This window comes from Arachis stenosperma, chromosome 6, assembly GCF_014773155.1.
Source record: "Arachis stenosperma cultivar V10309 chromosome 6, arast.V10309.gnm1.PFL2, whole genome shotgun sequence".
In the NCBI taxonomy this organism is placed as follows: domain Eukaryota; kingdom Viridiplantae; phylum Streptophyta; class Magnoliopsida; order Fabales; family Fabaceae; genus Arachis; species Arachis stenosperma.
Genome location: NC_080382.1, coordinates 1,078,902 through 1,105,358, shown reverse-complemented (window position 1 = coordinate 1,105,358; position 26,457 = coordinate 1,078,902). Strand labels below are relative to the sequence as shown.

At 36.3% G+C, this 26,457-nt stretch overlaps 2 protein-coding genes, 1 long non-coding RNA gene and 1 pseudogene across 3 annotated transcripts; 3 read left to right on the top strand and 1 right to left on the bottom strand.

The window, feature by feature from the left end:
- Window positions 1-535: 535 nt before the first annotated feature.
- LOC130936792 (uncharacterized) lies at window positions 536-3,039 on the top strand. Its single transcript, XM_057866939.1, has 2 exons — window positions 536-1,148; window positions 1,229-3,039. The coding sequence occupies exons 1-2, from the start codon at window positions 536-538 to the stop codon at window positions 3,037-3,039; spliced, it is 2,424 nt and encodes an 807-aa protein (XP_057722922.1).
- Window positions 3,040-12,592: 9,553 nt separating this feature from the next.
- On the top strand, window positions 12,593-16,641 carry LOC130936062 (MDIS1-interacting receptor like kinase 2-like). The gene is made up of 2 exons (XM_057866038.1): window positions 12,593-15,908; window positions 16,122-16,641. Exons 1-2 carry the CDS (start codon window positions 12,608-12,610, stop codon window positions 16,490-16,492), a joined length of 3,672 nt encoding a protein of 1,223 aa, XP_057722021.1. The 5' UTR covers window positions 12,593-12,607; the 3' UTR covers window positions 16,493-16,641.
- A 1,233-nt stretch (window positions 16,642-17,874) lies between these two features.
- LOC130936784 (phytochrome A-like) lies at window positions 17,875-19,800 on the bottom strand (annotated as a pseudogene).
- Window positions 19,801-23,809: 4,009 nt separating this feature from the next.
- LOC130935431 (uncharacterized) lies at window positions 23,810-26,154 on the top strand. Its single transcript, XR_009067874.1, has 4 exons — window positions 23,810-24,027; window positions 24,119-24,173; window positions 24,262-24,390; window positions 25,827-26,154. It is a non-coding gene; the product is annotated as an uncharacterized LOC130935431 (long non-coding RNA).
- The last annotated feature ends 303 nt before the right edge of the window (window positions 26,155-26,457 follow it).

Genomic DNA, 26,457 nt, shown 5'->3' with positions numbered 1-26,457 from the left:
AAATTGAGGGTCAAAAATTTTAATATGGGAATTAAAGTGGTGTTTTGGTTAGAAATGGGAGAATAGGGTGTTTTACCCAATGATGGAGTCAAGTTCAACACGTAGGGGCGTGGAGGCTACGACAAGTGTAAGGTGAGTTGACGTGGCGCAGCATGATTGGGACACGGTGGCAGCACGTGGGGGCGTGCTAACCTAGCACGTGGGGGCGTGGTGATGACGTGGCGAAAGATGAATGGGCCACGCAAGCACCACGTGGGGGCGTGTTGATGAGTTGGCAATGGAAGAAATTGCCACTTTGGCATCACGTGGGGGCGTGTTGCTGACGTGGCGGCACGTGGTTGGTCCACCTATGCATCACGTGGGGGCGTGTTGCTGTATCACGTGGGAGCGTAATGACACGTGGCAGAACGTGATTCGCCTGGCGCAATCAAAACGTGGGGGCGTGGTGAAGGCTACTCTCTATATAAGGCAGTGCACGGATTCATTTTCATTCTAAGGAAGTGTGTGAGTGTTCTTTGAGGGTGTTTCTGGGGTAATGGAGGGTACTGCAAACTTGGTAGTGTATCGCGACGGTGAGATAATACGTAATACTCATGAGGGAGTGAGGTTCGTCTGTCAGAATCCATTTTCGTTTGTGGTTCCATGCACCATGACGTTTATGGAACTTCGGAATGGTCTCTGTCAAAGCATGGAGAACGGTACGTTAATGAGAGTCAGCAGAATTCTGTACCGTAATCCGGTTGTAGTTTTTGGTGGCCTAATACAGTTTGATACCATGCCAATCACTGACGAAGTGACTATGCATAATATGTTTCAAATTCACCGGCATACTCAGATGCGACAGCCCCATATTGAGCTGTATGTTGAGTTTGAAACGGAAGTGGCGGGAGGGACTCAAAATGACTTAGAGGTGGAGGATGATAGAGCTGCAGTGTACGAGGAAATGAATAGTGACAGCGAAGAGGACTTCGAAGCCACTTATGAAGTTGGCGACGAAGATGAGGATGGTGATGTGGGAGTTGAGACAGCAGCTGCTAATGTAGTGGTTCACCCATCGATCAGTCAACCGATGAACGTGCCACCTTTTATGCGTGAGTTGGATCTCGACGCCATGCATGCACCGGAGTTTCTGGAATATTCAAACATAGGTACGTGATGACCGAATAATTTGTTATCTTTAATATATACTTCGGATTGATTAACAAACGATAATGGGCACTTTCTGTAGGCGTTGCTGATCCCGAGGACGGAGAGTTCCGCATTGGAGTGGAATACAGTTCTAGAAAGTCAGTCGTGGCAGCAATTAGAAGTTACACTATTGCTAGAGGAGTTGACTACGAAGTGTATGAGTCTGAGCCACAGACGTTCTATGCAAAGTGCAAGATGTATGGGCGCGGGTGCGACTGGCTTATCCGAGCCAGCTTGATACGGAAAAAAGGGTGTTGGGAGATACGCAGATACAACGGTAGGCACACGTGCACGATGGGAGTGATTTCACAAGATCATTCCAAGTTGGACTCGGACACAGTTGCTGAGGCTATAAGGCCATTGGTCGAGACAGATCCGTCCATAAAGGTGAAAACTATAATAGCCGAAGTCCAGTCAAGGTTCAACTATACCATCAGTTACCGAAAGGCTTGGTTGGCAAAGCAGAAGTCCATAGCGAAAGTTTTCGGTGATTGGGAGGAGAGTTACCAAGCCTTGCCGTGGTGGCTCTCGGTTATGGTTCAGAAGATGCCTGGGTCAGTTGTCCAGATAGAAACACGCCCACTCTACAATGGGAATGAAGAGGCGCAAGGGGTAAAAATACTTCATCGCGTATTCTGGAGTTTCAATCCATGCGTTAGGGCATTTAGGCATTGCAAGCCCCTAGTTCAGGTAGATGGAACACACCTATATGGAAAGTACAAAGGTACACTTCTGGTAGCTGTTGCACAGGATGGGAACCAAAACATTGTGCCTATCGCTTTTGCCTTGGTGGAAGGGGAGACAGCTGATGCGTGGCACTTCTTTCTAAGGAATCTGCGAATGCATGTTGTCAGAAAAGATGGTGTGGGTATGATCTCGGACCGGCATGAGTCAATTCGAGCAGCAGTAAATCGTTCCGGAGGTGACTGGCAACCTCCAAGAGCATGGTGGATGTTTTGTATAAGGCACATCGGCAGCAACTTCCTACGAGCATTCAAAGTCCCTCACTTGCAAAAGCTTGTGGTCAATATTGGGTATTCAAGAACGGTGGAGGAGTATAACATCAACTATAAGAGGTTGGAAGAGCGAGGCGAGGCATACGCCAGGTGGTGCGATGCCATTGGACTTAGACATTGGGTACTGGCATTCGACGAGGGACATCGATGGGGCCATATGACGACGAACCTTGTCGAGTGCATTAACTCAGTGTTGAAGGGTGCCCGTAATCTACCTGTGTTGGCGCTAGTCCGAGCAACGTATTATCGGTTGAATGAACTTTTCACACGGAAGAGTGCTGAGTCTCACGAACGCAAACATGCTGGATATACTTACTCCGTCTTCGCACAACAGCGGATAGAGGCAAGTATGCAACAGGCTGGGAATATAGTTGTGCACCGTTTTGACAGACGGAATGAAGTATTTGAGGTGCGCGAAATGACTAGCGGAAAGGTGTTAGTCGTCGATCTTGCTCGACGTACGTGTGACTGTGGGCACTTTCAGGTGGAACGAATACCATGTCGCCATGTTATTGCTTGCTGCGCTAACCAGCGAATCGATTGGCACATGTATGTGCATGACGTGTACAAGATGACAGAGGTCCGTAAGGTATATAGATTCGAGTTCTCACCGTTAGGTGATGCCGAGACATGGCCTGCATATGAGGGACCCACATTGGTCGCTAATCCCGCCTTGAGGCGAACGTCGAAAGGTCGCCCAAAATTGACCAGATACTTGAACGAAATGGACTCACGCGACATGCGTGGTCCTCGGATATGCCGTCTCTGTGGTGCTCAAGGACATAGTCGGAGTCGATGTCCTCAGCGTGCTGGATCAAGTGGTGGGGGGGAATGACTTTTATTTTCAGTGTGATTGTATCTTTGAATTTGCATTTTTATAATAGATTTTCTTTTTTCTCTTAGTCGTGTTTGTAATTTTAAATTTGATGTTATCCATTGATGTTTATGACCATGATAATGTTAACATTTAGTGCCTTACTGAAGCAAAGATACAAATTTTTAACTACTAATAACATTGGCCAACACACAGAACATTAAATACATATTACATTGATACCCTATTATGAAATCTAAAAACCCCAACCCGATGCTCACTTCTTGCGGCCCATCCAATTCAGTGCCTTACCCATCATGCTTAGACCTGGCTTTGACGGAGTATACCTATCGGGTGGATTTCGCTCCGTCCGTAGGTCATATGGGTGACCGGGAGCTGCGTCACCCATACCTGCAGCGGCCGACCATGGAAAAGTCAAACCAATCATGACCGACTGGAATCGTCAACGTCGGCTGAGAGTGATGAGAGTGGTGGCTGGACGCACCCTGGTCCTGTGGCTGTGGTGGCTGTGGTGGCTGAGGTACATAATAAGGAGCTGGCTCAAACACTGCAAACTGAGGTGGGACCTGAGGTGCAGGTGGGACCTGAGGTGCAGGTGGGACCTGAGGTGCAGGTGGCTGGGGTGCAGCTGGCTGAGGAACATACGCCGTCAATCTCAGCATATGTTCGTATGAGCGCATGTACCAATCCCGATACTCCGGTGTGGGTATGAAATCCCAGGTCGGAATGGGGTGCAGATCCCGTAGTCGAGCGTTTCGCCTATTGCCCCACTCCTCTATCCAACCCCCATGCAAATCTGTCCAGTCATGAAGCTGCACTCCGCGAAGAACCATGCAATGCTGATCCACTGGAATGACCCTTGGTACTCGCGGGGGGGACTGTGCGAACCCAAACTGACGCATAACTCGGTCCGCAGGGTGCCACTCGATACACTCGAATGACAACAACGGAGCAACGATATCACACACATCAAGATGTACATGTAACTCAACGGGTACGTTCATTCCAAGGTACGGCCGCCACTCAAACTGCCACAGATAATTCCAATGTCAAAACCCTAACAGTAATGTATGGAACTACGATTCATTAGAACCATAAATATTTACCTCCTGCATGTAGTCTATGTCATGCCTAAATGTCTCAACGGTCTTCTCTAACCATACTGCGCTCCGTTCCGAATGACTCCACCTGAAACATGTATATTTACGTTAATACCCCTAAATGAAACATGCATAATGAATATAATCTCTGACAAGAACCATAAATATTTACCTCATGGCAACTGGTATCTCAGCAGGTGGAAGGATATGTCTCGGTACAGGCGCAATACACGGCATTCGCTCCCACGCCCAAACAAACAACAGATTAAGAGGGCCATCCATCTCCTTCGTATCATATTGTGATGCACGGCATAGTGCTCTGTAAAGATGTGCAAGACATGCTGAACCCCAACTATAAGTATGGATCCGGTGGAAATCGCGAAGCAACGGTAGATACTTCGCATGGGCGTATGCGGTCGACTTATCTGTGAATAGAGTCGACCCTAACAGACAGAAAATCTGACATCTCACGTATCTCATTATGGACTCCTCAGTATCCAACGGCTCTTCATCTCTGATACTTCGAACCCAACCAAGCTTTATATAGGATTTCGAGTTACGACTGAGCACCGGTTGACGTCCGAATATTGCCATGCTCTGACTCTGAACGAAATCACTACTACTATCAGTCCATCCACTTACAGGCTCTCCATCAATTGGTAACCCAAATATATGTGCGACATCTTCCAATGTCACTGTAACCTCACCCACCGGCAACACAAAAGTGTGAGTCTCCGGCCTCCACCTTTCAACCAGAGCAGCTAATAACGGGTGAAATCCTCTAATCATCCCAATCCTAGATACGTGGTAGAATCCAGTGGCGCGTAAGTAGTTTTCGACCCTCAGATTCCAACTCTGTGGCGGATCCAATTTACGCACCAACAAATTTCTGTTAGGCTGCATCAACAAAAATATATTTATTACATTAGTTATAACTATTCATTTATTAATAAACAAATATTATCATCTCTAATATTTTAATATTATAAATAACAACTTATATATAATTTTAATATTTATTTATTTGATTTATTAACATTACCACATTTACAGGCTAAACTTTTGAATATGTTCAAAGTATAGTATACATATTTAAATTTACTTACAGTATATACATCATTTTTTTATTTTATTAGAGTTTTTTAAAAAAAATTTTACTTTATCGTATAGTATATTATATTATACTATAGTATTGTATTGGTACAATATAATATTTTATTTTAGTTTTTTTTTTATATTAGAAAATTTATTTTAAATTAACAAAAAATTATTATGGAACATATTAAATAACAAAAAATAACAGATAAAATATATACAACAAAAATTTAATTTACCAACTTACATATATAGGATGATCCAAATAATTTATTATATGATCCTCCGGAGCATTATAATTACGAACCATTTTTTAAAATAAATACAAAATAATTTTTTTTCTCACTCACTATGCTCCTAACAGCAGCAACCCCTTCTCCTACAAAACCCTTCTTCCCTCTCACTACTACCTCTCTCTCAAAACTGTGTATATGAATGGGGGGGGGGGGGAACTCTCGTGTTGTTATGAATGTTATAAGGGGGGGGGGGGGGAATGCTCTTATATAGAGCTTGAGAGCTTGAAGAGAGGCCACGCTTGTGCTGTTTACCGGGGAGCCTGTCCCCTGCATGCCGACACCTGCACCACGCCCCCCCGAGGTGAACGACCTCGGAACTCCGCGACGCCAGCTGTACCACGCCCCTGCGTGGTGTCACACGCATGCATGGTCGCCAAGTCACCTCGCCCCTGCGTGGTGGTGACACGAAGTCCGCTAGCTTCACCACGCCCCTGCGTGGTGTCAGAGGCTGCGTTGGTTGCCTCGTCACCTCGCCCCTGCGTGTTGACTGGCTTTCCCACCCCACGGTAAATCACCCCAGCCTCCCATAATCTCCCAAAACACCACTTGCTTTTCCATAATCAAAATAAATTCTGATAAATTGATCTCTCGTTTACTATGAAAGCAACTAAAAAAACTCTTTTAATAGATGTAGGGGGACCTATTTTCATAATTATAGTTTTCAGTGCCATTATGAATTTGATTTAGTCAAATATTGAAGTATGAGGAGTTAATAAAATATTTGTATAATGTGGACAATGAAAATTTAGAGAGTATTAGAGATATAATTATTAATATTATTTTTTTTTATCAGTTAAAATTTTTAGAATGAGTGGTATCATGATATATTATTAAAATTTTAGATCCGAAATATTAAGAATTCGATACTTGACTATCCCTGCTAGAATCCAATAAATAAATATTATTAGTTTGAAATCCACCTTATATCCGTATATTCAATGTTATAAAATTTCTTTAACTAATAACTAACTGGGTCACACTTTTCGCACTCTACTAGGCTACTGGCTACACATTTTAGACTTTAAAATTGATATTTCCTATTATTCATACATTCATTCTCGTTTCACATTTGATGTTTCAATCTCTCATCGTATTCAACCCAAAAGACAATCCATCATTTATTATCCATTGACATTCATATGCGAGACAAGGTGAGTGAAAAATAATTGAAAGACAAAATTAAGAGATAAATAAATATTATAAAACACAAAAAATATTTTTCCGTAAAATAAATAAAATATAGAAAGTGCAATATTTTTTCTGTAGCAGGTAAAATATTTTATATATTTATATTTTAAATTAAAAATTCAAGTTTTAATATATGATGTTATTTAAATTTTTATATCAAATACTATATTATAAAAAGAATTGGTCAACTAAATTGCTATTATAAATCTGAACAATTTATATAAAACATAGTAATAATATAGTCAAGATTTGTCTAAATAGTAAAGAACCTTTAAATAAAAACCTATTTGGAGTTTATTTAATATTTAAATAATTAAGTCCTGTACATCTAAATTTGGAGTTTTCTGTTTGATTTTTTTTACTACCTTTAGTAAAGAAAAAAATTAGAAAAGAATGCCATCAGAACTCAGAAATCACTTTTAAGGATTAATGACAAAAACAAAAAAAAAACTTGGTTTGTAATTTTATATGATGTTGATGGGCTCATGGCCCACCCTTTTAGATGACAGTCTAATTTGAGCCACTTGGGTTGGATTAAATTTGAGTTTATCTTTCAAAGGTGGACCAGGTGCCTGCTCATTTGACCTAGTTCCGTGTTTCTTTTTTCAAAGAAAGAAAATGGAAATGCCATGACCAAAAAAAAATAAAAATGGAAATGCCCAAGCAACTCAGCAAGCACTTGTACATTTTTAAACATATTTAATACAGGATATTCAAATTGGAGCGACCCGAGAAAGGAGTAGGGCTGGTAACATGTACTCTACCTGTGGGTACTCAATCCGACTTAATATGATCGTGTAGAGTTGTTTATTCGACCCATTAAAAAATTAATATTTGATAAGTTAGAAGAGTAAAAATATCAAAAATATGAATTTTAACACTAATTTTAAAGTTTTTGACAAAAAAAGGCTAACAGACCGAATTGACTAGACCGAACCCAAACCGAACCTAAATGAGCCCAAGCTCACATATCCAACTCCCATATAAATGCAAGTTTCAGCCTTTCTTCTCCCTTTTCGTTGAGTTCACCCAACTTGGAAGAGGAAGGAAAACAAAACACAAACCCTATTACGCTTCAAACTTCAATCCTCCGTGGAGCTCCAATTGACGAGTCATTTGTGGCAACGCATTCGTCTCGAAATTCTCTATGAAACTCACCCAATAATTTGGTAAGAAATTTGATATTGTGTGTCCCATTTTCTGTTTCCTCCTTTTCCACGAATTTTGGATTTTGGTATTGAGAGATTTTGTGATTTTGATAGTTTAAGGGTACTCTAGTGGTGGATAATTATTAGATTTTGTCTAATTAATCCGCGGATAAGGTAAGAAAACTCTAAACCCTTGTGATTATTCAATTATGTGAACCCTAGTTGTTAATTTGGTGAATTTCATCGAAATAGATTGAATTGTGTTGAATTGGATGATTTGGATTTAAATTGGTGGATATTGGAAGTTTGAAATTGAATTCTGGGAGCTAGAAATTCAATTGGTAAGGAGTTGAAACTTTGGAGCTTGAGGAATAGTAGATAATTGAGGTGTTCCAAGTTTAAGGTGGAATCGGCCAAGGTATAGTTTTAGTTTCTCATAGATAATATATAATGTCATGTAAAAATTTAGGTTAGTTGACCGTAGGATAAGTTGAATATGTGAATTGTTAATGTTTAAGTAAATAAAGGTGATGAATGTAGAGTTTAATGTGTGTTGTATTTGGAGCTTATTGGTTGTTGTTGATGAATTCACATGTTGAGATGATGGTAAGGTGATTGTGATGTATGTAAATGTGATATATGGATTGTGTATGAAGCGTAAGTGAGTTGTATGTGTTGGATTAATGATTCTTTATGAGAATATGAGTTTGTATGTGAAATTATGATGTTGATGAGTACAAATAGTGATGAATTGAAATGATGTTGTGAATGAATGTGAAAAATGAAATTGAATTTGATTGAGATATCTGGGTAGTAGCAAGGATTGTAGTTTGTCTAGCTTGCTCCAGGTCAGTAGGATTGTGGTTCGTCCCACTTGCTCCAAGTCACTGATTATGACACTTGAGTAATAGCAGCAGTAGTGGTTTATTCCACTTGTTCTGGGTTAAGCGGGTAGTAGCAAGGAGTTGTAGCTCAAATCCACTTGCTCCGTAATGGTGTTTCTGTCCAAGGTTAGCTATCAGAATACGTCGGGTTTGACTATATAACTGACAGATGATATCATCAGCCATAGACAGGCATACATCATATGCATTTGTTTGTTTTGTTTGAGTTTGCATTACTTGAGTTTGCTTATTTGAATTATTATGTCTACTTGCTATATGCTTTACCTGCTGTAACTGCATCTTATTTGTATTTTCTTTGTCTATGCAACTGAAAGGCCCCTTGTCTGGTGGAGGAGTGACGATGACAGTTCTACCAGTGATTCGGAGGGTTGAAGGAAACGAAAAGTAAAGGATTGAATTACAATTTGATTGGAGGAGACAAAAAGTGGATTATAGGGATAAGGTTTAATGAGACAGAAAGTGAATTATAGAATTAGAGTTAGATTGAGACTTGGACACCTTAGAGAGTTTTACCAAATTTATGGTTTAGTTTATTTCTTTAAGTTTAATTCTGAGTGTCGGAGTTCTAGGAATGCCTTTGGTTTTTCCGCGACCTTATATATTATCTATGTGGGCACCTTTACCATGTTGAAAAACTCCGATTCTCATTACATACATGTTGTTTTTCAGATGTAGGTTGAGAGGCACATCTCTGAGCTTTTCGAAGACTCTTTGGAAGCGAAGAACTATATTTTGGGTTAGGGTTTGTATTTCGTCTATGTATATATGTATATAGATTCTACGTCTTGTATATTTTGTGTTTTATTCTTCTTAGAGGCTGACTTAAAGAAACAGATATTTTGTCATATATTTTGGGTTGCCCTTGCAGTCATATATATATGTATTTGTATACTCTGGTCAGCCTTTACTTCGCAGGTCGAGCCTAGAACTTGTTATTTATAACTTTGGAACTCTGATAAGCTGATCTTATATATATTATCTTTTCTGTTCAATCTTAAAAAATATTCATGAGGTATTAAAAATGGGTAAAAGAGTATTGTATGAAATTCGAATTGATAGCTCATTAATATCTTAAAGAAGTCTAGTAATTAAATATTTTGTTAGCTTTTTTTAATGTATGAAATAAAATATATATTTTTAATTTTTAAATTATTAATTTTTAATAAATTATTAATTTTTTAATAAAAGAATGGGCAGAATTAAATCATGAGTAATTCGAATCTGACCAATTTGAATTACTATGTGCACGTGTATAAGTGTAATTCGAATCACCTTGATTCGAATTACTGTGGGTGTAATTTAAATCAAGAATCAAGTTGATTCGAATTACATGGAGATGAAATTCGAATTAACCTAATTCGAATTATATAGATATATGCCTCTGGTTGATTCATGAACCATTTTTCTATTTGGCTGATTTGTGTAATTTTGAGCTCTCATTGACTTATTTCAATTATTTACTCTAATACTTTTGATATATGTATTTAAAATAAATTAATAAATAAGATATTAAAATATATTTATATTAATAAATAATTTAGTTAATATCATGAGAAAATAGATAAATTTTTAAATAACTTTATTTATATATATATAGATTTTCCTATTACATTTAATTAGTTGTTATAAAAATTAAATGTTTTTTATATAATAGATGCAAGAATTAAGCAGGAAAGAATAACAGACTCAAGAATTAAGGGGAAAAAGTAAAAAGTAAAAGGTAAAACGAACAATATATAAAAAAATTCATTAAATAAAAGTTAAAAAATGTAAGAAATAAAAATTGAACCCATGCTTGTAAAGTGAAAGGGTTACTAGTTATCCATTCAGCTAGAAAGACTTCTATAGTTCTATTAACATCTACACATCTTAAAGATACCGTAAAAGATGTGAACATTAACTCAATATTTAAATATTTTTTAAAAATCATTTTAAAATTAATAAATTAGTAAAATAAGAAAAAAAGGTAAAAGTCTAATCATATTAAATTTGCAATTTTGATTATGTTTATAACTACTTTAATTTCAAAATAATTAGATACCTTAGTTTTTTACTTCACCTTTAAAAAAAGAAAATCGATCTTAAAATCTTATAAATCCTTAGACCCCGTCAAAAGTACCACGCACTAATTTACAAAACTAATTGACTGGCAAGTTGGGTCAATTAATTGGACAACGGAATATATATTAGCATATGCAAGACATACAATAGTGACAGATATCAGAATCAACCAAATTATGCTCATATAGAAAGGAGACTTTTTTTTTTTTATTGTCCACGATATCTCCTAACTTGATTGGTTAAGAACTAATTCATCGCGAATCTGAACTTTATTTAAGAGTTTGCTGTTAGTTAATAGGTTGCTGCATGCACAAAGCGAAATTCGAACTCCCGACATTTACTTAAGCGGATGAGTGAGCTGACCATACAAAACCTCTTATTTGAGACTAGTTTGAGGAAAGGGACAACAATATATAACTGTAAAAAGATGATGTTGCTAGCAAATTCTTTCAATATTTTGGGGCCTTATTATTAAACCATTATTAATTATACATTAAAAACAGTTATTAATATAAATATATATTAAAATATAAAATATATATTATTTATATATAAATCATATATATTTATACATAAATATATAATAGTTAATTTTAACAACTAATTTTATTATATACATAATATTTTTTATTATCAAATATGGAATGACTAAACCCCTGAAGTAATTAATTTTCAAAACTGAGAATTGGTCTGTAAGTTATACAAGGCCAAAAACACAGATTTTATATATATATAATCTATCCACTCTTTGGTGTATTTTTTTAGCTAAACTAGTTGAAAAACACATAAATTCATTAGTTTGAATATAAAAAATAAATATGCAAAATTAATGAATTTTATTAAGAAAATTCTAAGTAATTTAGGTAATGATAATTGAAACAAATTAGGATGATTTGGACCAAATAAAATACTTGCTACAAGAAGTGAAGTGAAATTTAAATTAAAGGTTAATAATATCAATAAAAAAGTTCATAGCAAATTAGCAAGTGCAACAAATACACTACCACTTATTATGACACTAAGCATGTGAAAAATAGATGAACATATGAACTAAGTCAACAAGACATTCCAGCTTGTATTTCTCTTTTTTAAAAGAATAATAATGAACATTGAACACATATTAATGATATTATAATCCTAGGTCCTAACACAACCAACATATGATGCACCATATATTTATTATATACAAAAAACAGGAACTCACTTTCAATCAATTTTAGTAGTTTAATTTATTTCAAAGACCCTGTTATTCATATAGGTAGTGGTTGTTTTGAGGTATTGAGACAGACACTGAGAAATTGAAATTCAGTATTATGTTTGTTGGTTTAGAAATTGATACTAAAATTTTTATCTCTGTCTCTAAAATTTTAGTATTTCAGTATTTCCAAAAAGTGGAGACACATAGGACTAAAATTTTTAGAGATGAAGACTGAAACTTTAATAACATTTTATACCTAAAATGCTCTCATTTCAATTAATTAATTCCAATTTTATCCTTTGTGCAAATTAAATTAGAGTTTCATTATTGTTTCAATTTGTGTCTCTCATTTTACACTAAACAGAATACTGAAATTTATTTCAATCTCTGTCTTTTAGTTTCTGTCTCTCAGTATCAGTCTTTCTGTCTCAGTATCTCCGTAACGCTACCATACAGATCTCTTTCAAGAAACATTTCACTTTGACCGGCACTAACAAATTTCATACACCAACTATATATAAGAAGGAAGCATCCTTAACACCATGAGAAAGCTTTGCATTTTACTTGGTTGTTAGACATGACAACCTTCCATAAAACACATTCTATTGTCTTTCTGGTATTTCTCGTATCTCTACTTACATTAAATACCTCAGTCACAGCATCACCAATATCAGAAGCACAAGAACTTGTTAAATGGAAAAATACTCTATCCCTTCCTCTTCCTTCTTCACTCAAATCATGGTCCCTCAACAACTTTGACAAACTTTGCAGTTGGGAAGCCATTCTTTGTGACAAAACAAACACAACAATCACACACATAAACCTCTCTGATTTCTACCTAAATGGTACTCTTGATTCCTTGGCTTTTTCTTCTCTTCCAAACCTCACCTATTTCAACCTCAACGGCAACAACTTCAATGGATCATTGCCATCTTCCATTGGAAGACTCTCCAAGCTCACTTTCTTAGACTTGGGAAACAATTATTTTGCAGACACTTTGCCTTCAGAGCTAGGCCAGTTAAGGGAACTTCAATATCTCAGTTTTCACAACAACAATTTCATTGGCACCATTCCCTATCATCTCACAAGTCTCCCCAAGGTATGGTACCTTGACTTTGGATCAAACTACTTTGAATCTCAAAACTGGTCTCAATATTCATGCTTGCCTTCACTAACACACCTTGACTTGGATCTCAATTCATTCACCCCTGAATTTCCAAGTTTTGTGCTCAAGTGCCACAACTTAACTTTCCTTGACCTCTCCCAAAACACTTTCAATGCCACAATACCAGAATCCATGTTCACCAATTTGAGCAAGCTTGAGTACCTTAACCTCACAAACTGTGGTATGCAAGGACCACTATCATCCAATTTGTCCAAGCTCTCAAATCTCAAAGAACTTCGAATGGGAAACAACTGGTTTACTGGTCCTATTCCGGAGAACATAGGATTGATATCCGGCCTTCAGTTTCTTGAATTGAATAACATTTCAGCCCATGGGGCAATCCCTGCATCCTTAGGCCAACTCAAAGAACTCCAGCATCTTGATCTTAGCACTAACTTTTTGAATTCTTCAATCCCTTTTGAACTTGGCCTATGCAGCAATCTAACTTTTCTTGCTTTAGCAGGCAATACTTTGACTGGTTCTTTACCTTCATCATTATCCAATCTGACCAAACTTTTACATTTGGGATTATCTGAAAATTCTTTTTCTGGTCAAATTTCTGCTTCATTGATCTCAAACTGGACCAAGTTGATATCTCTGCAACTCCAAAACAATAATTTAACAGGAAGAGTTCCTCCAGAAATTGGCTTGCTCACAAAAATCAATTACCTTTTCTTGTACAATAACACAATGTCAGGTCCAATACCTGTGGAGATTGGAAACCTGAAGGAAATGATACAATTAGACCTTTCAGATAACCATTTCTCTGGTAAGATTCCTCTAACTATTTGGAATCTTACAAATATTACAATCTTGAACCTTTTCTTCAATGAGTTATCAGGGACTATTCCCAAGGATATTGGAAACTTAAAATCACTACAATATTTTGATGTCAACAACAACAAATTAAGTGGAGAGTTACCAGATACAATAGCTCAACTGCCTGCTCTAGTGCATTTTTCTGTGTTTAGCAATAAATTCTGGGGTAACATTACTCAAGAATTTGGAAAGTATAGTCCTAATTTGGATACAATCTACCTTTCAAACAACAGTTTCTCAGGAGAATTGCCACCTGACTTGTGTAATGGTACTGTGTTAACTATTTTGGCAGCCAATAACAACAGTTTTTCTGGATCTTTGCCAAAGTCTTTGAGAAATTGTTCAAGACTAGTTAAACTTCGGCTTGATGTTAATCAATTCTCTGGTAACATCACAGAAGCATTTGGGGTTTATCCAAGTCTTGAGTTTATCTCACTCAGTGAAAATCTTCTTGTTGGTGAGGTATCTCCAAAGTGGGGTGAATGTGTCAACCTGACCAGGATGGAAATGAGTAAAAATAAACTTTCAGGAACAATCCCCTCTGAGTTGAGTAAGCTGAATGAACTGGCATATCTGCGTTTGGACGCCAATGAATTCACAGGCAATATCCCACCTGAAATGGGAAAACTAACCAAGCTCTTTATGTTGAACATGAGCAAGAATCATATGTCTGGAGAAGTCCCTCAAAGTATTGGCAGTTTGGCTAATCTTAATTTTCTTGATTTTTCAGACAACAATTTTATTGGAAGCATTCCTAAAGAGCTTGGTAATCTTCAAAGATTAGTAAGCCTGAATTTAAGCCATAACAATCAATCAGGGGAGATACCATTTGAACTTGGCAATCTGTTATCACTCCAGATCCTCTTGGATCTCAGCAGCAACTCTCTTACAGGAGAAATTCCTCAGAACCTTGAAAAGCTTGCAAAATTGGAGGTTCTCAATGTCTCACACAACTATTTATCTAGCCGAATCCCAGAGTCTTTGGACAACATGCTCAGCCTTGATTCCGTTGACTTTTCTTACAATAACTTGACTGGTCCAATCCCAACTGATGGTATTTTCCAAACAGCAAATGCTAAATATGAAGGAAACCCAGGTTTGTGTGGTGAGGTAAAAGGTTTACATCCATGCATTACAAACAGAAACAAATCTGGAAGAGTTAACAAAAGGGTCCTTCTTGGTGTTCTTATACCAATTTGTGGATTACTACTGGGACTGATATGTGTTGCAATACTTCTATGGCGACAACACCCCAAACTCAATGACGAAGAGTCCGAAAGCACTCAAACTAGTGATAAAGCTCTTAGCATTGTGTGGGGAAGGGATGGACAATTCACATTCTCTGAACTTGCCAGGGCCACAGATGAGTTCAATGATAGATATTGCATTGGAAAGGGAGGATTTGGAAGTGTTTACAAAGCAGAATTAGGCACAGGTCAAGTTGTTGCTGTCAAAAGACTCAATATCTCGGACTCTAATGACATTTCACCAGTAAACCGCCGGAGCTTTGAGAATGAGATAAGAACACTGACAGGTGTGAGACACCGGAACATAATCAAGCTATATGGTTTTTGCTCAAGGAGGAAAGAGATGTTCTTGGTTTATGAATATGTAGAGAAAGGAAGCTTGAGAAAAGTGCTGTATGGAGAGGAAGGAATATTGGAGCTAAGTTGGAAGAAGAGGATGAAAGTTGTGCAGGGAATAGCACATGCACTTGCCTACTTACACACTGATTGCTATCCACCAGTTGTGCACAGAGATGTAACAATGAATAACATACTATTGGACTTGGAGTTTGAACCTCGTCTTGCGGATTTCGGCACTGCAAAGCTTTTAAGCTCTGATGCTTCAACTTGGACCTCACTGGCTGGTTCTTATGGCTACATGGCTCCAGGTATGTATGCATTACTACTATACACTCCAACCAATTTCAATTCTAGTATAACTTGCTTTCTGTTAATGTTGCAAGTGTGAGGAGTAGTAAAATTAGTCCTACATTGAAAAAAGCAAAGAAGAGTGAGGAGTTTATAAGATGAGAGACTCGTCAATTTATTATTTCAAGATTTTTGAGTTGAATGTGGTGTCTAACAAAATGTGTAATTTGCAGAACTAGCCCAAACAATGAGGGTGACTGACAAGTGTGATGTGTATAGTTTTGGAGTGGTGGTGTTGGAGATAATAATGGGAAAACACCCTGGAGAACTGTTGACAAACATGTCCTTGTCATGCATGGAAGATTCAGAGGTGCTTCTGAGGGATGTGTTAGACCAGAGGCTGCCACCTCCAACAGGGGAATTAGCTGAGGCAGTGGTGTTCACAGTGAGCATAGCTTTGGCATGCACACGTTTGGCTCCAGAGTCAAGACCCACAATGCGTTCTGTGGCACAAGACCTATCAGCTACTACACAGGCGTGTCTTTTGGAGCCATTTGAGATGATAACAATGAGCAAGCTTACAGGTTTCAAAAATAATAACTAGTCTTGCATGATACAAGTTTTGTATGTATATATTTTGCCTTGTAATTATAGGATTATTTAGCATAATTACTTGTTTTTATCATTATGTATTTCTGGGCTTATGACATTGTAATTGTTCACTTGTTGTATACATGTATGTATGAATTTCCATGTGTACTCCAGGGGCAGATGAAAATTTCCATGATATATTGGCTACAATACAATCTCTTAGTCATAAACTCATAATTCCATACATAGATATAGATAGGTGAAAACTCAGGTGCAGTTGACTTTACGTTAAGTTGATAACTGAGAGCCGTTTGATAAAAATTTAGTCAAATCAATCAAATTACATGAAATCGACTGCACTTGAGTTTTCACCTTATAGATATTATATAATAAACTTACATTATTGCCATCAAATCGTCATTGAATTCATAATTTTGACCACTCACATTAAAAGTAAAAGGTTAGTGCCAACTTTGTTAGGAGTAGTAAATTATGGAAAATAGTTTCAGCTTTCAGGTGGCCTACTCAAGAATCCACTTCCTTTTTATTTTTCATCTTACCCATCATCTCATGCGTTTGGAGTCAATATATGCTTCATTATTCGACCACAAATTTTATCTCCTCAATAATTACTAGCACCACTAAATGTCTTTAGATGAATATAATTTTCTCAATTTGATAGAACCTATAGCTAGGTGGTTATATTCTTTGATCTCTCGACACTTCATTAGAAAGGAGTAAAAAAATCACATGAGATAATAATATAAATTGAAAATAATACTTTACGATATTTTTGGTTCTTTTGTTAACCTATAAAAAAAATCAATAAACAAAAAAATTGGATTTTTTTATTTTAATAAATAAAATCATTATAATAATTACTGAAATAAATCTTTTAAAAAATATTTATCGAAATAAATACCTTCTCTTATCTCATTTATTTCTCTTATCCCGTTTACGGTGTAAACAAAATAAGGCACGTTAGCCGGACACGTATATATCTCGTTTACAGTGTAAACAAGATATGTGCATGCTTATCTCGTTTACACTGGCCTATCGAGGGCTATAAATATATGTCATTCACAGCGTGTTTCTGGACCTAGTTTGATCTTGTCAAGCACTTTCTCTCTATTATTGACTGATAACGACGGAGATATCAACAGGCTAAACGAGACATCGCATTACATCAGGGCAGCCGACTTTGAGTTTAGTTTTGTTGTGTCTAATTCTGTGCAATCCCATTTGAAAATATCTTTTGTATGTGACCATGGTTAAGATAGTCGCAAAAAACTAGAACATAATTAGCATTTTTTAGGATTTATTTTATCAACGATACGTATTTCCAAGTACTATTTTAGTAATTTACAATTTGATTTTGTTCCTTTTCTTTTTAATTTATTTTTCAAATATTTTATCCATCACATCATCTTTCTTCCATCCAGTTATCTTTGTCATGGCTGAATTCCGTTCACAACACCAGCCACCTTCAATTTGAGTGAATTTGTCCATGACTGTCTTCTCACCATGTGTTTTGATCTCAAATTGAAAATTCTTTTCTTCTTTACCTAATGACAAAGTAACAAAACAAATAAATAAATGATCTATAGAGAATATGGAAAGTCTGAGATTGTAGGTATCTTTTTGTTAATTCCTCATCAATGCAACATTCATGGATGGCCAAAAGGGAATAGAAAAAAAAAATACCCTGCAGTTCTTGTAATCGATTGACCATACCATCAATATTAACTACCAAAATTGGCATTGATGCTGTTTCAATTAATCGAACTATCTCACTCGTCACTGCTTGTAGTTCTTCAAACCATTTAGTCTTGTATCAATAGCTTGTGTTCTTATATCCATAATCTCATTTATTCGTAGTCCTTCCATGGTAAGCTCCTTCGCTTCACAACTTCAAGAAAGCCTTGAATGATGATCTTGGACTCATCTTTGTAGGATCATCCCTTCCACCAGGACGTGACCAGGTTCATGCTGTTAGAAACAAGAGACTAAACAGAAGAAAAGATTTGTGTATTATTGAGTGTAATCAAATTGTCTATTTAAGTTGTCTGTAATGATACAATATAAAAGGGTATTTATAGGTACTAAGAGAATCGTAATAATAAAGATCGTGATCTCTTATAATAAATATCCAGATATACTAAATAATACTAATTGATCCTAATTATATTCTAACACTTTACACCACCCCATCTGATTTCTGCAGCAGTGTGTGATTAAACCAGAAAACTACATCCATGGAAGAAATTTTCACAGCTACCATTCCACAAACAACGTCACCAAGAGCAGCAACTCTTGGGAAGCCTGCATTAGACAAGCTATCTGCACTTAGAGGGCCATAAAGCTAACTCTCTTATGCGAGATTCACTTGGAGCCACACCTAATCTCCATACTTGTCTCTATACAAGAGTGTTGCTCCATCGCATCTCACAAGATCCATTATATTAGTGCTCTGTGATACAATACCAAAGGGTGCATCTCGCATTAGCATATCGCACAGGATGTTCTTCTCAACAATCTGATATTCTAACTCTAATTCCTTATTCACATGGATGGCAAATACTTGAGCCAAAAATTCACAAGCATACCTTAGAGGAAAGGGAACAAACCTTGGATTAGTGTTATGGCAAACTACTAAACCCCAAAGTCTCTTTCTCTTTTGTGGCTGAACAATATCAGAGCCATCCCCATCTTCATGATCATTGACCACAACTGCCATAACTAGGGAAGCAATTGAATTCATATATTGCAAGTGGCAAGTGGAAACTATGAGCAGCTCTTAAAGTTGAACCGCACAAAGTTAAATCAATGGAAACTCATCTTCACATGCTTTGCATGACAATCAACTATCTGGCTCAAGGCCTGGCTTTGCAACCTCAGCAACTACTTCCCCATGATCATCCTCATGATACATATAGAGCCTTATTCGAATATGACAAAATTCTTGAAAGTCAAATTATTCAAAGTAATGATAAGTTATGAGCTCAATCACATACACTGTTCGATTCATATCCCAAATAACTAAATAGCATATGGATATTCTAAGCACGAAGACGCACACAAGCTACAGAGCATAGCTTATCAGCACAGTTTAAGCATAGAGCAGAGAAAGAGAAAGATGAAATCACCGACACAGATGAAGAAGCTATGCATGGTTATTTATGAGTTAGTGAGTTTTTGGTGGCAAGTAACAAAAACTCAAGCAGGATAAACTACTGCAAATCCTCACTTCAGATTACACAACATAATGAATTAATGATATATGGACTATGGAGCTTTCTGGGAATCACACTACATTTTTCCAACCCGTCCCTCATCTACAACCTTCGCCCCTCACTCTTTTTACTCTTATTATTATTGTTATTATTATTATTAATTTTTTTTGATATCTTATTGTTATTATTATTATTATTACTAGATGTCACCCTCTTTTTTATTATTATTATTATTATTATACGAACTTATTATTAGGTCTTATTATTGTTGTTGTTATTAGATGTCACCCTCTTTATTATTTTGTTATTATTATTACGCTTATTATTATTATTATTACTATTATTATTATTATTATATGAACAAAAATAATTTAATTTTTTAAATCAATCTCCTTTGTTATTAATATTTTTATGTTTTTGAAGCTTTTTCAGAATCTTTTTATTTTATTTTTTTGGTCTTAGCTTTCTCTGAATTTATGTATATGAGTAGGTAGAAAGATGAAGTTGTAGAGGACATAGATAATATTATTGTGAGTCTAGACTTTCTATTTAGGAGGATAGTGGGTGTGGTCCATGTGGTAAAGTCTTAAAAAAAAAAATCATTCATCAATTTGTCCAAAAAAAACAGTCATTATAAGATTGGTCCAACCAAACTATGTTAGGACCAGTTTGCAAATACATTTAATTTTAGGTCAAAATTAGTATTTTTAACAAGTTTAATACAGATACAATCTAAGTCATTCATTTAGAATATTTTTACATAATCCTTTAGGCTATGTTTGGTTGAAAGGAAAGAAATAGAGAGGAAAGAAATAGAAAGGAAAGAAAAGAAAAGAAAGAAATTGAGTGAATTTTTATTTTCTTTAGATGTGTTTAGTTGGAAGGAAAATAAGAAGGAAAGAAATGTTATAAAAAGACAATCTTATCCCTATATTATAATATATTGAAAAAAGTGAAGGGGTAGTATTAGAAGTAGAGAGAGAAACATTAGTTTTCTCTCCATTTTCTTTTCAATGTTGGAGAGAAAAAAAATTGGTGGGTCTCACCACTTTTTTTTCCATCCATTTTCTTTCCCCTCAATTTTCTTCTCCATCCAAACAATGAAAAATAATCATTTTCCTTCTTATTTTCTTTCCTCCCTTTTCTTTCCTTCCATTTTCTACTCAAACAAACATAGCATTAAAGATCAAATTATTCTTTCTCCACCAAATACATTCCTTTCAAAGAAATGGAAACAAGTAAACATATATTAGTATTGGTCAATACTGGTCAATACTCTAGTGAGAAAAGAAAGTTGGTTCCTCATGTAATAAAAGTAGGTGGCACCATTTTAGTGTGCGTATGCACATATGCACAGGGGTATGTGTGTTCATGTCCAAAAGAATTTTTAACATGTGTGTGTATGCATAGATATGTGTGTACACATTGAAATTAAATTCTCTAATTTTATTTGTTCGCACAAGGCGTGCGAACACTCTTAACAGAATACACCTCTCAACGTGTGCACGTGCACAGGATTGTGCGTGCGCATAACTTGTAAAATTTCGTTGGTTGTGTGTGCGCACAATTTCAAAAATCTGCAGGGTGTGCGTGCGCCCAAGGCTGTGCGTGCGCCCACAAACCAGAAATCATAAATTCTATAGCATTCACAGAATTCAGATTTCAGATACTAACTTTCAACGATCATATCTCTTTCTATAGAATTCAGATTTTCACAAAATTTAAACCATTTTAAAGCTTGTTAAATTATCTTTTATTTGATATAAAATGCATTAAATTTCAAAAACGATAGCTCAAGATATGATCCATTGAAGTTCATCAAAAATTTATTTTTTACAAAAGTTCACTAAATTCTCAACTTACCAAAATTTCAACCAAAACCAAACCTAAACTACACCAAGCTTCAATATACTTCATAACATACCTTTTGCGCCACAAATCACCCTTTTACACCAATTTTCATTCACATTATACCTTCCTCCACCTCAATTATCAAATATTTCACACTGACACATTTTTCAATCAACACAATCACCCATCATCGTTATATTGTCAATAATCATCATGATCAATCTCAATCTCAATCTTCAACACCATATTATCAACATCAACATCACAATTCATCAAAACAACCCAAATCATCAAATCATCGTACATCATCATACAACAACTCCAACAATTAAATTTAATTCAATCATATCCTATGGGTCACTAGCCTAAGTTTTCACAATTATATTACATTTTAGATATAGGAAACCGAAACTATACATTGGCCGATTCCCCGCTCAAACCCGGAACACCTTAAATTTTCACTTTCCTCAAACCTTCAAGACTCCAACACCTTTCAAATTGATCTTTCAGCACCAAAAGCCCACTCCAAGCCTTCCCAAGAACTCAATCAAACTCCAACATTCATACATACATATCCTAATACACATAACATACACCCACACATACCAACTAAATCACTAATCACAAAATTTCAAGTCTTTCACTTAGGGTTGAGAATCTTACCATACCCAAGGATCAAAGGGGTGAGATTGAGCCTTTTCTTCAAACTAATTAGATCCTATAATATCAAAGAACCCAAAATCTTAACATATTTACCCAAGAATTTCGAAATCAAGGGCTGGAGAAACTGAAATGAATTCATGGCTCACCTCCTAAATAAAGTTGTGTACTTTATAGTGCTCGACACCGTGGTCGCGTGATCGCAAACGGTGTGGCGATCGGAACTCCGGATCAAAAATTATCAAGGATTGAAGTTACACCAAGGGTTAGGTTCACATAGTGTTCTTCCCCCTCTTCTCCAAATGCTTAAGCATGTTTTGTTGAAGGAGAGAGGAAAGAATGGTTATTTAATATATCTTAACTGAATGGGTTGGGTCTTGGGTTCAATACGGCCCAGTTTGCCCGATTCAGCCCGTTTGATCCAATTTTAGACCAAATTTTTTAAAATTAGTGTTGAAATTCTCGTTTTAATTTTCTCTATTATATTAAACCATAAAATTCACATTTCTAATTTTTTAGAATAAATTTTAATTTGAGTTAATTATTTATTAAATAATCGGATTTTACACAGAGAAGCGCCGTCGCACTTCGCTGAAGAGACAATGGTGGCGGGCTAGTGAGTGGTAACAGTACTAATGATGGCGGGTGGTGAGAGACAGAGAGTGGGCTGAGAGGAAAATGGTTCAGACCTTCAGTGCTGCATGTGAAGGACTGAGAGAAAAGGGGGTTGTGCGATCCTAGCTAACTCTATGCCCTAAGTTCAGTATGTTTTATATATATATATATATATATATATATATATATATATATTGGTCTGCACTAGGGTATCCATTAGGTCGGAAGTCCAATAACTAATATCTCAAATACTGTAGAGGCACAAAGTGGACGACTCTCTCAAACAAGCAAGTTTCATTCCTATTGTCCAATGAATATCGAACCCAAGAGAATACCTAAATTCGGGCAAGGTGATCCGAGCTATAGCTCGGACCCAGTTATATTCTCGCCAATTTTGTTTTCTTTTCCCAAATCAGACCCGAACTACTTTAAATTTGGGCTGACGAACACAAAAAAAAAAATTGGTTCGGATCGAATCTTTGGACTAGACCAGACCATGTACACCCTACTTTATAATTATAATTCATTGCCGCTAACTAATAATATGTATTCACACAAATGAGGGACAATATCTGAGTTTGTCAACTATTATTATCTCTCCTCACTGATGTCCAATTCGAATAACACCTTTTAATTGTACCCAAAGCCATCTAATAACAATTTTCTTTATACATTTTATAGATTACGGCATTTTGCCTGTAGATGGATCTTTTACTTATGTATAACAAAATTATAATTGCATATATTTGAGGTATGAAAACCATGAGTAACATATTGTAAACTCCGGTTAAATTAGTTAATAAATTAGTTTTTAATAAGGAGGATTAGAAATGCGAATATTATATCAAAATAGGGTAGAACTCATCGAAACGAGAATTTTGACACTAATTTTGAAGAAAACGGTCCAAGATTGGACCGAAAGGACCGAACCGGTTGAACCGGACCCGAACCGGGCTGTCGGTTCAACCGGACCAGCCCTATTAAATGAACCCAGCTTTGTCTTCTCCCTCATTACTGCAGCAACGAAGCTTTCAGCTTCCAGGGAGAAGAGAAACGAGAAACATTCCCGTAACCCTTACGTTAATTTCCGATCCCCGTAACTTCTCCGTCCGAGCTCCAATCGCCGCACCGTTTGCGGCCACGCGTTCACCGCGTCGAGCTCTACACTTCTATCGGAACAATTTCATAGGTAACTTATTTAATCACTCTCAGCTTCATCTTCCCCCAATTTTCGAATTTTAAGTAGGAATATTGAATTTCTTTGATTTCTGATGTTTTAGGATCCAATTAGCTTGAGAGAAACGTTCACTCTTGCTTATGTGAAGCTTGGGTAAGGTGAGGATACGATAATTCTATTTTATTTTCATTAAATTTGAGCTTTGAGTATTAAATTGGGTATATATGTATTATGAATGTGTATTAGGTTGAAAATAAATAATTGGAGCTTGAAATTGTGAATACTGGAACTTGGAGGAAGCGGATTAGTTGAGTTTTGAGGGGTTGTCTTGGTTTTGAATAAATAGCTTTGGTCGTTACGTGGAAATCGGCTAAGGTATGGTTTAGGTTTCTTGCATTTAATATATAATGTTCTGTGAAAACTTAGGCTAGATGACCATAGGATAAGTTGGAATGCGGGTGTATGTTTAATGTTTAGTAATTTTTCGATGAATATATTTGGTTGAAGTTTATTGGATAATTAGTTATTAATTTTGGATGGTGAATGTTATTACTGATGAACATGGTTAGTTTGGTGCTTGTTGATTAATTAATAATTTGGTGAATTATTGATTTGAGGTATCTTGTGTTAGAAGCCTAGGATTAGTGAACTATGATCCTTAGTTGAATTTTTGGTTGTTGGATTTGAATATTGTATGAGTATAATTGTTGATCTGAGGTAGATTTATTGTGGTGACTGTTATGATGATGAGGAAGGGTGTGTTGAATTGAAAAGAAAGCAGGTTTGGACCCGAAAAGGGTGGCAAAGTCCGAGTTTTAGAGGAGGTGCTGCCAAAATTTTATAAAAATTAGAGATTTTGTTTATATGATTATCTAAAAAGATTTAGATTCAAAGATTATATGGTTTGAATTAGAGTTATTAAGAAAATAAGTATGTTTTAAGTTTGAAGTTTGATTCTTAGAAAAGAATGAATTATGTTTTGAATTGGAACTATTGATGGACAAAATGAGAGGTGTGATATCGAAGGATAAGGATTGAATATGTTTAACGTATGATGATGAATGAGATGCAATTGAGAATGATGTGGATGTTAATGAATTATAATTGAATTATTTATATGGCTTATGAATTTGAATAATCTGAGATACGAGGTTCCCTGGATAAAGTGTCGTGGCTTGCCACCACGTGTACCAGGTAGAAAACTCGATACTCTGTTGACCCTATGACGTAAGTGTGACCGGGCACTATATAAATTCCCGGGAATGTTACCCCCATTGAGCAATATTGATTATTTGAGATAAAGCTATGCATAGACTCTTGGGGATGCACGTCGGGGGACAGTCTAAGGACAATTCAGACTTGTCGGGTTGGCTGGATAACCGACAGATGAGCCTCATCAGCCATAGGACAGGCATGCATCATATGCATACTATTTGAACTACTTGCTTGTGCATTAACTGGGTGTTCCTAAATGTATCTGCTATGCTAAATGTATATTTGTTACTTGCAGTACTTGTAACCTTCCTGTGCTTGCTTTATCTGTTTGTTTGTCTGTGAAATCCTGATGGAGATGGAGGTATGGAGGAATGGCAATATGAGATTTAGGTTTAAGGTTAAGTTAAATCAGGTTTATATATTCTTAGAAAACCACCTTTTATGGCTTCTGTGTAATACTTTAAGCTCTACAAACTGAGTGTCGGCGTTCTAGGATTGCCTCTGGCATTCCCAGGACCTTATATCTTATGTGTGTGGCACCTTTACCATACTGAGAACCTCCGGTTCTCATTCCATACTATGTTGTTGTTTTTCAGATGCAGGTCGAGAGGCATCTCGTTAGGCGTCTGGACTCTTGAAGCGGAGTGGTTACTGGGATATTTTTGTTATGCTATGATGTATATATATGTACTTAGCTTTCTCTCCGCATGACTTATTCTTTTTGATCCTCTTAGAGGTTTATGGAGAGGCAGGATTGTGTATATGTACTTTTGGGTTTGGATATGTATGTATATATGTGTAAATATTCTCCGGCCAGTCTTGACTTCGCAGGCTGAGTTAGGAGCTTGTTATTTTGTATCCTTGGTATTCTACTCCTACTTCTGTTATCTTATGTTTGATAGTTATGGTTTTCTTAGTACGTAAGTTAACTCGTTCCTTGAGCGTTGCGCCTTTATTGTGCGATTTTTATTTCTCTCTTTTCTTCAAGGCTCCTAGCATATTATAATTCTTCTGCTATTATATGTACTTATTTTATTTTAGAGGTCGTAATACCACACCACCTTCATTTTACGACTTAAGCGTAAAGCTTAGTGTGGTAGGGTGTTACATTATGGTATCAGAGCAGTTCGTTCCTATAGAGCCTGAAAGACGGACTGATTGTACTTCTGTGCATTCTCTGTATATGTGTTTATGTGCTATTAGGATATCTAACTGATATATATGGCA